This window comes from Scardinius erythrophthalmus (assembly GCF_964197995.2).
Source record: "Scardinius erythrophthalmus genome assembly, chromosome: 1".
In the NCBI taxonomy this organism is placed as follows: Eukaryota; Metazoa; Chordata; class Actinopteri; order Cypriniformes; family Leuciscidae; genus Scardinius; species Scardinius erythrophthalmus.
Genome location: NC_138221.1, coordinates 10,203,765 through 10,214,828, shown reverse-complemented (window position 1 = coordinate 10,214,828; position 11,064 = coordinate 10,203,765). Strand labels below are relative to the sequence as shown.

Below are 11,064 nucleotides of genomic sequence, written 5' to 3'. Positions count from 1 at the left end.
AGCGCACCTCCGCGTTTTCCCCGTCTCCTGTAACGTTTCTTGCGGGGAAGAACAACAGCAGGTGAACGGCGCAGATACTCAGGTATGTCCGACAGCAAGGGAGGGAGTTTCGAGGTCCAGCGGTCTCCCAAGTCATGTCTTTCAGTCAGTATATCAACAGTTATTCGAATGTTGAAAAGTGTATGACGATCATAGACGAGCAAAGCAGAGACATCTTGACAATATGTACTGATAAAAAAGGCAATAGCAGACAGCAAACTAAGGAGATGTGACAGAGACAGACGGCTTGCCAAGCATTCTGGCGCCATCATGACACCACCCTGTAATGATACTAAGAGGTACAGTATGAACTATGTGAATATATAATTATATGAATATAATTTAAGTGCTGCTTTTGTATTAATGAAACATATATACTATTTGCTCTGTACAAATGAATATGTTAAAGGGTAAGTTCGGTATTTTACACTTAAAGCCCTGTTTACAGATCGTTTCTGATGAAATAGAACGGTTAAGATTAAAATTTGGACAATGCTGCTGTCCCGAGAATTTTAGGTTTCTTTCGCTTTCCCCCCCACCCCCACAATGGTTGTCTAGGTGCACTGGAACATTCCTTCCTAAAACACATTAAACTTTCGTTTACAAAGACGTGAAACTCACTGAGTGGTCAGGGGTGTTCACTGATATGCTCACTCAAAAATCGCTGCAAAATATGCTTTTCAACAGGTGTTTTACCATTCGTTGTAAAACTGTGGATCTATTTTTCCAAACGTCTCACACCCGTAGATTCATCCGTTGAGAGCTTGAATAATAGACACTCCAGCCCAGTTGGTGGCGATAATGCACCTTTGCCAATTGCAAGCACACCACTGGCATTTCATTGAATACACAGAAGAAGCAGAAGAAGAAGCGGCGGAGTAAGGGCCTGTTCACATATCGCGTCTTTTGCGCGCGCAAGTTCGTTATTTCAAATGTAGGCGCGCGGTATGCACGCTCATAATGGAAGCGATGCGGTCGCGGTGCGACGCGCTCGTTTTTTCCAAGCGCGTCCGCGCCGCATCGAGATAAAAACATCTCAACTTTTCAGAATGCCGTAAGCGCACCGCAGGTCACGTGACAAGAACCAAGCTTAGCAACGACAGACGCCTCCGGAGCGCAACCACCCGAGCGCTTTGGAAAAAGGAGAACGCGGCGCGCCTAGCGTTTTCCATGCGTTTTTAGGCGCGATATGTGAACGCCGCCTAATACCGTACCTCACACAGTCTTTCAATACAAGTCAATGGAGTTGGACAAAAACTACGATAAAACCTGTTGGAAAGCATATTTTGCAGCGATTTTTGTGTGAGCATATCAGTGAACACCCCTGACCACTCGGTGAGTTTCACGTCTTTGTAAACAAAAGTTTAATGTGTTTTAGGAAGGAATGTTCCAGTGCACCTAGACAACCATTGTGGGGGTGGGGGGGGAAAGCGAAAGAAACCTAAAATTCTCGGGACAGCAGCATGTGTCCAAATTTTAATCTTAACCGTTCTATTTAATCAGAAACGATCTGTAAACAGGGCTTTAAGTGTAAAATACCAACTTACCCTTTAAGAAAAAGTGACAAAAAAAGTGATGTTATGATTCGCCTGGTTGCTGTTGTATTGTGCTAGACTTCATTAATAAAGTGTAAATGTAAAATGTATTATTGTTTTGTTTATTTGCAGCCTCACACATATGCTCCAGTATATAATAAATAATATAAATAAATATAAATAAACCCACCATCTCTGCATTGATGCAACTTCTGCATCTAAATCTGCACCTGTAATATAAAAGTGGCATCACTGCCATGTAATGTACATCTGTGCTGTTGAAGAAACTTCAGTAAAGTGTTTAAACTGATTCCTGCCTCCTGTGTTCTGACTGACGCTCCAAGGCGAGAACTATCTCCTCCTCAACTCCTGAGGTTATTTCTCCTAAACAATCACATTGTAACAATGATTCAATTCCATATTTTTGGATTTGTTTTCAAAATTAGAATAGAATAGAAAACCTTTATTATCCCACAATGGGGAAATTTCGTTTGAGGAGAAAAAATACAGCATAACATGAGGAGAGGTGAGGAGAAAAAAGGCAACCCCCAGACTATGCTCCTGTAAGGAGTGCAGTTTGGGAACAGTAAAAAACACCTCAGCAACATTTGCACATAATCAGTACACAACATGAACACACAAGACCTGCAACAGGGGAGGGGAGTGGGGAATGTAGGGAACCCAGCAGAGGCAAGCAGCCATCCGGTCCTGCAGCCAATTACGGCACTGGTCAGACCCGCCTGTCAGACTGGGGGTATAAAGCGTCGAAGGCGAGGGATGGGGTGAGGGGAGGGTGATTGCATATATGTGTATATGTAAAAGTTTGTGTATGTGTAGGCCTGGAGAGTTGCTATGCCTGACATCCTAATCTAGATGCCTCAGTCCGCAGGATGTCATAGCGATACACAGCAGTTGCCATGGAGTCAACCTTGATCAGGTCCCAGACACAGTCAACAATCAGCAGGTGTCAGTGGGGAGTGGGGGAAGGAACGCAAGAGCGTCTCACAGCAGTGCTCTCTTCTGGAGGAGTTGTTGTTGCAGCAGCAGCCTCAGCCAAGGCCACTGCTGATAGAGGGGGGCCGAAAGCAGATAAGATTGGGGTTGTTTGGTCTTGGGACGAGTAGCCGCATTCCAATTTACACAGCTCCTGGTCCATTTGGGTCTCCAAAACGATCCATATGCCTTTGCAAAGCTGTAAGCTTCTCCAAGATGTTATCAATAGTTTGGTTCATAGTCACCAAAGTCACAGTCTGAGTGCTGACAGCTCTGCCCACTGCTTCAATCATCACGGGCAGCCTTGTGGGGTAGTGCTAGTGCAGTTAACATTGAAACATTAAGATTGATTTAACATTGTTAGATGGGGACTTGCTATCTGGGAAGTCAGAATGTATCAAGTTCACATTAGTAGGACAGGAAAATAAAGTCTTCACGCATAGCACATACATGTAATAATAGATACCGTCTTATGCAGAAACTGTTTGTCCACCCATCAGAATAAACCACGTTCCTCTAGATCTGTGCAACTCAAACCACAGCAGCAGCTTTCACTTTCACTGTGAACTGAGTGGAGCACATTTATTCTTCTCTTAAAACACACTTGCTGATGGACAGTTCACATCTCAACTGGAATACGTATTTTGAAGTAATTTTTTTGGCTTCTGATCTCTCACAGTCCACAGAAACAAGCCGACCTGATTTCTGCTTTTCCTTATTTTGTTTTCAAAGGCTTGCACTTCTCTAATATGACAAAAAGCAGAAACATGACTTTTGAATGCCAGAGTGGGTTTCACAGAGGGGGAGTGTTTTCTGAAGCACGACAAGATCAAAACTAATCTTGGTCACGGTTCCCAAAATCATTGTAAGCCTACATTTGATCAAATACTCTGAACTACACACTCTCAACACATTCACAGCTTTGCAAAACCCTTTCCTCCTCACATCATTTTCTTTACTAAAATACCTCGTTAACGTTTGAAGAGTGGTTTAACTACAGGTACACTCTCCGAAAGAAATGAGCAAAAGATTGTGCGGGGCGGTACCTTTTCAAAAGGTACATCTTTGGACCTAAAGGGTGCATACTGGTACCTTCAAAGTACATATTGATACATAAGTGTACCTTTTGTACTTTTCCTTGAAAGTGTTCAGAGAAGGTGTATCATCTTCTTACTGGTCTCTGCATAGTGAACTCGTGCTCGTATGCATCTCTCATTGTCAGACCACATCCTGTGAGAAGCATGTGTCGACTAAACAAAGCTACACGTTTCTTTCAAAACAGTCTTTTCTCAGCAGTGACGCTCAGAGCTCTGCTGGGGCAGATATGGATGGATATATATATATATATATATATATATATATATATATATATATATATATATATATATATATATATATATATATATATATATATATATATATACGGTATTCAAACACGTAATTATTTATGAAATCTAAGATGAATTTCTTACACATTAGAGAGTTGAACTTGGACTTACATTTCATTAAAACTTTTAACGACTACCTAAGCAACTTGTTCTTCTAATAGTATCTTTACTAACAGATTAAGCCACTTTTAAAATGTATTCTATAGCAACTTTTGAAACATTGCTAAATCAAGCACTAAAAAGCACACAATCAAATGACACACACATGTTTATCTCTGTCACAGTCACTCTGTATGCCAGGCTGCAAGAGCTCACAGTGAATGATGGGGTCTTGTTTAAAAACTGTGTGTAGGATCTTTACTAAGAGTGTACATGCGGATGAAAGCCTAGATAGAAATCTAAATCTGTAAAAGTCTGTATAGCAACTCCCCAACAACCCAAATGAGTTGGCAACAGTGGATTCAATCCACCTCTGCTGAGATCTTCAGAGATGTAATGTCTTCTTGTATCTTCAGTTGATTTCTTCTAAAGCTGTGGCTGAAGTCAGTTGTAGTTCTTGTGTTCCTCTCTCCTTCAGTGATTCTGCTTGTTAACAGCAGGTGTTCATCACTAATGCTCAATCATCACTTATAATGACTGCAAAATAATAGATTTTTTTAATAGATTTTAATAAACATGAATGTAATAATAAAGTAATGACAACAGTGTGTATAGATCTATATTTAGTAAGCTATTGTGCTGCAATGCCAACTCATTAGGTTACATATTTACAAAAGAGCTTGTGTGCAAATCAGCAGTGTGATAACTTGAGAGCAATATTAATTAATGCAGTATTGTACACATTCAATAAAACATAGGAACCAATACAAGCTTTAATAACAAATGGAAAACAAATACTTTTCCTGTTCTTAGACATGCCATCAGTTTTGTGATTAGTTAGTTGGTGATGGCATGGGTAATAATAGATGTCAGAAAAATGATGATGAGCAAACAAAACATGATAAAGAGCAGGAGGAGGAAGGAAAACTGTAACAAGAGTAACAAAACTAATCATAGGACCTTTTGTAACGTATTTGCTCCCCTGTCCTGTCACACTCTTCTGGATCTGATGTCATAAACCAGTACAGCAACCGTAGCCACACCCACCAGGACAGAGATGGCCAATCGGATCACAGTTTCAGTAAAACTGTGGGCATAGTCTAAGTAGAGAAGACAATATTCTTATCTATTTACTCTTATTTACACTTACACCAACTGTTTTTGTTTTTAAAAACAGATATCAGTGCTTAGTACTCTGTTTTACAAGTTCACTATTTTTATTTTGTTTTACAAAAGTGTGTCAGGGTTGGGAACTGAGAATTGGTTCTTCTTCAGTACCGGCCATTGAAAAAAACATTTGACTTTCTGTCAGTGACTTCTTCCTTAATAAACTTGTGAATGTTATGGTGCTGCACTGCCTGATCATTCACATGGGTGATTCTACTGGCTGCAGATAGTCTACCCGAACATTAATATAACAGGAATCATAAAGGAACCTGAATCGCAAAAATAATTGGAATTATTCAACTTAATAATATGTGTTTTATTGGGATCTGACTTCAATTGTCTCTATGGACCAATAGACACACAAGAATGAAACAAATAATCTTCTGTACTCACTAATACAAGAGGTTGTGTGACAGAACTCAGAAATGTTGAGATGTCGAGCCTGGTGGCTGATGGGATTGTTGAGCACACAGCTGTAGGTGTTGTTATCCTCGTGTTCCACCTCCAGATGTAAAGAGATGGTGGTGTTGAGCTCAGGGATGCTGATGGAGGAGAGTAAAGCGGATCCTCTGTACCAGGAGAGAGTCACCTGTGTCACATTCATCACTGAACACAGCAACACACATCTGGAGCTCGGTGGCGTTTCAGATGATGAAGGAGTCGATGGAGAGTAGCTGGTGATGTCGGGAACGGACAGAGAAGCTGGGAAACGTGAAAGAGTAATATGTCAATGTAGTAACAATAGAGTAACAATCAATGTCTGTGATTGAATGTGTTGGGTGAGAGTTTGTGACGTCACACAGAGAGATCAGTGCCGATACTGACAGTACAGGGGCCTCATTTATAAAGATCTGAGCTAAGACGGTGCGACTGTGCGAACACTAGAAGTCATATTTATGAAAAAACGTCTTTGACATGGAAAAGTGCTTTTCCGGAGAACTGCAGGTATTTGGAAATCTAAGCAATTCTCGTTACTCGCCGTACTCAAGTAAAAGATTTGGACGTTGACTGGATCCATCATTCAGCTGCACACAATTTCAAGTTTCAAGATTTAAATTTGATAGATTTCACTTCTGGAAGAGAGGCGTACTCATATTTTTTTGTGCATATGTTCGTTCTTAGAATCCCACACGCACATTTGAGAAATGATCGTAAGATCAAGTATAGGATGATTTATGTGAAACATTTTATAAATGAGGCTCCTAGTCTTCACTCATGTCTCAGTTTTTAGAATAGATCAATATTTTTGCAAAAAACCTTCATAAAAAGCTGACCCAAAGATAGAACATTTAAAAAAAAAAAACATTAAAGAGAAATGAGAGGAGAGTGGGGTAAGGTGAGCTTGTTTTCGTTTGAGTGGTAAGCCAGGAAAGGAGATGTGAAACTAAATTATGACTTTGCAAAAAAAAATGCTCTAGTGTTTCGACTTGCCACACAACTTCACCGAGTTAAGTTAACCCTAGTCTCAGCCTCAGACGTCACGCCCACGGAACATTGGCTAAACGTCTGATGCATATGGAACACTTAACTGGAAACACTTCAGGAATGTCGAAGTCGTCATCTGATTGGTTGAATTTTATCGGATTTCCGGGGGGCGCGAGTGTCGCGTTTATTTTCGGTCAGCCGGGAAACAAAGCGCAGACGTGTGATTGCAGAAGAAAAACTGTTGTGTTTACATGAGCGACAATGAGCATTTATCAAGATCAGCTAAACGTAGGATTCTCAAAAGTGTGCACGAACAGATCAATGACTTACTGCTTGTTTTCTTCTCCTTCTTTGATTTTCTATGCTGACTGACTTGTTGCACGCCGGTCTGTTGTTGTGGGGACATTTCACGCCCCGAAACGTGACGCTGAACGAAACGAACTGTAGTTGGTTGTTTGACATGTCGGTCAAACGGCCTTATGGGCCTTGGCCAAAGAAAGCTGCAATGAATTCCAGAATTCTGGCTACGCGAGACTAAGTTAACCCATGCGAAAGCATTAGGTGAGCCATCTGGATTAAACTGAGTACTTTACAAAGAGAAGATTATAAGCATAATTTTAAATATAGTTCCGGTCAAGCGTTTAAGGCCTTCGAGCACATGCATAAAAATATATTATATATATTTTTTTTATTTAGCAAGCCTGTTACCATCTCAAGCATAGATGGAAATGACCATTTAGAGCCAATACAGCATAGGAAATGTATGGATTTAAAGTTTTTTACCAGTTAACAGTAATTCATTGGCCGATGACGGACATGTTTTATGAGATACATCAATATTCGCATAGACAATCATGGCATCTCGGACAAAGACACTGCATGCCAGTTTCCAAGTCAATCGGACTAACGGAGAAGTAGTTATAGCCGTTTCATGTTTTTTTTCCCTGTTATAACGTCAACAAACGTTCTGGCGGCCCTTAGAGACCGTGAACCGAAATTTCTACTTTTTTTTTTAATATCTACTCCAGAGAATCTTGCTTCACATGTTTGGTTCTGATCAGGCCAAAACCCTAGAGCTAGTTCGGAAGAAGAAGAAGAGGAAATTCCAGCTGAAATTACAACATGGAGCGATACATTTATATGCAACTTGTAAAAGCATAACATGAGGTCTCAAAGATCAACACAAGAGCAGTTATTAAGACGACACTTGAAAATGCTTGAACACTATACGCCACTCAGTTAAAATGCGATGCAAACGAGACAGAGTTAATTTTGTTGACATTTTGTTTCAGCCAGTTTGGTTTCAAACCATCCATGGTTTTGTCCGGTAGGCTCTGAGTAAAATCTAAAGGGAATTGTAGGAAATTTGTTGGAGGAGCAGCAAAAAGAACAGTGATCGCTATTCACTGCCAAGCCATTGAAGAACTGTCCTAATGTGGTCCAAAAAAAAAAAAAAAAAAGTAAATGATGATTCAGGAAGCTTTTAAAGCTATTAAATATTGCAGGAACGAGGGAAAGTGGGAAACAAAAAGTCCTGTCAGACCTCTACCAGATACAGTGGGTGGCTCATCTTACCCCATCTCAAACATTTAAATAATCTTAAAACATAATTTCAGGAATCGAGTGCAATAATTGAATATATTTACACTGAGAATATGAAAAGAACAGGAAAGTGTAATGCTTACCATAGACGGTCACGCTGAAAGTCTTGACTGAGGCCTTATTTCCAGTGACGATTTCGACTTCATACGGTCCAGAGTCTCCAGTGCTGGTGTTTGTGATGGTCAGCGATCCGGTCTGATTGTCCAGCTGAAGTCTGTCTCTGAATCTCTCATCAACACTATCAGGAACGATCTCATGTGCTCTGATTTTAGCTATGTGTGTGGCTTTAGATCCAAATCTCCACAGAATCAGATCATCACTGTGCATTTGAGTAACATCAGTGTGTAAAGTGAACGAATCCCCCTCCATCACTTCTGTTGACTTCATTTCATCCGTCTCTACACCTCGAGGACACACAGGAAGTTATTTTAGTCATTATACGATCATTTCTGTTCACTGTATATTTATTTAGTTAAAATTTTAGTTCATCATTTTAGATGTTGTCATATAAAAAAATGTAACTTAAAAACATAACTTACCAACTAAGCGCCACAAACCCAGACAGAAAAAAACAAACGTGCGAGACATTTTCTTCCGCGAGATAATACGCCTGAATAAGCAACTCTGTGCGGTTAATCACACATCTCTCTGAGAAAGCCAGTCTCTAAACTAGCAGAGGTGCAGTTCCTTGTTTGGCAGTCAAGGCTGTGTGCAGACGTACAGTCAGTGTGTGTTTCACACGCTTAACACTTGTCTTCTGTGAGAAATAGACACCTTCAAATGTGACGTTACCACAGAATATAAAAAAATATGGACGTAGTGTGTGTGACGTTTCTGAAGCCTAAAGTGGGCGGAGAAAGAGAGCCTAAAGAGAGCTTTATTCAGTCCTCTTCAAATTCAGATTTTGGACGCCTTTCAAATGGATTAAACCATATTTATTACCTCAGAAGTTGTATTAAATTTAAGTGTTTTAAATTTGTGACGGCCTGTTTCCTTGTGTCTGGTTTGGTCTGTGTTGCAGGGGGTGTGGCTATAGCTTGACAGTGGGATTGGGGACACCTGGGCCCAGGTGTTTCACGCCTTCATAAACCTACCACTCTCCTTGTTCCAGTGGAGCCCTTCTCTCCCGTGCATTAATTGTTTTGTTCATGCAACACACAACAGCATACATTCCATTCATCCAAACATGCACCTCACTCTACTGACCTTCCTGATTTTCACACTTCATGGTTGTATTATGTTACGTTAGTTGTTGTATTGGTGTTTTTCTTTAGTTAATAAATTTCATTATTGTGGTTTAAAACTGCTTCCTTCTATTTTTGTCATGGCTCTAGAGCCAGGTCATGACAAATTGTATGAAATAATCCCCAAAAAAGCACAAACACGGCGGAGATAGGCAAACGGCTAGCAGCGACAGCAGTGGCAATCCACCTGTCACTCAAGTGGCCACGCCCTTAATTATGCAGAACTTAAGGCTTAATATAATTCAAAGGGATACTTCACCTCTGAGAAGATGAATGTGTATTTAAAATAGGTCATTTAAGTAGAAGAAATGTGAAGACATGAGCTTTCTAGACTGAGAAAAGCCAGAAAATGTATTTTTGGCTTATGTGGATGAAAGACAACAACTCCCAGAATGCACTTGCTTCGCTGTCAGGAGGCCACGCCTACCGGTAAGAGAGTGCAGTTGAAAACAACAAAGCTAGCCTACTTGATGAGTTTGCGAGGGATTTAGAGATAGCCCAAAATGTCCGGGATTCGGCTTTTGCGTTCTACAGTCGCCATTCATCATGTTTACTGTGGAGAGCAGGACGAGGCTGACGGCCACGGGAGAACGACGCGAGGCCGGTGGCGTGATTACTGAGACGCGCCGGCGGGTCTCCCATCTCTCACGGAGGAGCGGGAATTTTTCTTAGCAATGGTAAAACGCACATCAACCGATCACTTGTTTAGCGTTCATGTAAACACTACATTCAAATTCACCAATCGGAATGAATTCAGTTAGATTGAAAGGTGTGCATGTAAACAATGAATGGCGAGCATTTGCTTTCTGCGGTCGCCATGCAAAAGCTGAATCCCGGACATTTTGAACGATCTCGCCCGCCGGAAAAGTCCGGGAAAAGGAGGATGGTTACTTACTCAGCTTTCTCCTACTATTCAGCTTTCTCCACAGAACAAGAGCCTGCTAGCTTAGCTTCCAAAGAAAGAGGCTGACAGTGACACTGTGTACATTCTGTGAGTGAGATCCCACCCTGTATGGGCGGGCTGAAAACATGCGGAACAACGCCATCTACTGGCTGTAGTCTTTAGCCTCTGTCCAGAAAATCCTCCGATGACGCAAAATGACGATTTTTGCGTCATCGGAGGATTTTTTCCAGACAAAAAATACATAAATCTCTTGTCTCAGGGGGATATGAGGGGGGAAAGCATGGTAATTCGAAAATACTACAGGTTTTCTACTAATACAAAGCTTAATGCTAAATCCTGAAGTAACCCTTTAAACGGATGAGTTGTAAAAAAATTCACCCCACTCACAGGTTTCATGAAGGGCAAAATTAGCTATATAGACTAAAAAACACTTTTTGCACAATTTTTTTCCTGCTGTAAAGTTGAGCATCTCAACATGGGGGAGATACAGATTTGACTCACTTTTGCAGCCAGCCTCAAGCGGCCAGTCGATGAACTGCAGTTGAACTCACTTCCCTGTTGTTTTCAAGAGAGAGACAGGGAGGTTGCCGCTTGAACATTACACAATCTTCCTGTTCAAAACTAACACCTCTGGTTAACACTGTGTGTTTCCTCTGATCATGCTTTCA

At 40.9% G+C, this 11,064-nt stretch overlaps 1 protein-coding gene across 4 annotated transcripts; it reads right to left on the bottom strand.

The window, feature by feature from the left end:
- Positions 1-4,206: 4,206 nt before the first annotated feature.
- Positions 4,207-9,250, bottom strand: LOC308700257 (uncharacterized protein). 4 transcript variants are annotated; one of them, XM_081381813.1, is made up of 5 exons: positions 8,788-9,009; positions 8,332-8,646; positions 5,615-5,923; positions 5,015-5,154; positions 4,207-4,591 (listed from the first exon to the last, which is right to left on the bottom strand). In XM_081381813.1, exons 1-4 carry the CDS (start codon positions 8,834-8,836, stop codon positions 5,045-5,047), a joined length of 783 nt encoding a protein of 260 aa, XP_081237939.1. In that variant the 5' UTR covers positions 8,837-9,009; the 3' UTR covers positions 4,207-4,591; positions 5,015-5,044. The 4 variants fall into 4 exon arrangements, with proteins under 4 accessions (XP_081237939.1, XP_081237937.1, XP_081237938.1 ...); XM_081381811.1 differs by having other exon boundaries at positions 4,212-4,591; positions 8,332-8,652; XM_081381812.1 differs by lacking the exon at positions 4,207-4,591 and having other exon boundaries at positions 4,614-5,154; positions 8,788-9,250.
- Positions 9,251-11,064: the final 1,814 nt, after the last annotated feature.

Bases quoted from the DNA above. Each gene is read 5' to 3' on its own strand.
- LOC308700257 (XM_081381810.1), bottom strand. From the start codon at position 8,836: ATGTCTCGCACGTTTGTTTTTTTCTGTCTGGGTTTGTGGCGCTTAGTT. The intron at 5,924-8,331 runs GTAAGCATTACA...CACGTTTCCCAG, and splicing joins TTTCAGCGTGACCGTCTATG to CTTCTCTGTCCGTTCCCGAC. The intron at 5,155-5,614 runs GTGAGTACAGAA...TTCTCTACTTAG, and splicing joins TCACACAACCTCTTGTATTA to ACTATGCCCACAGTTTTACT.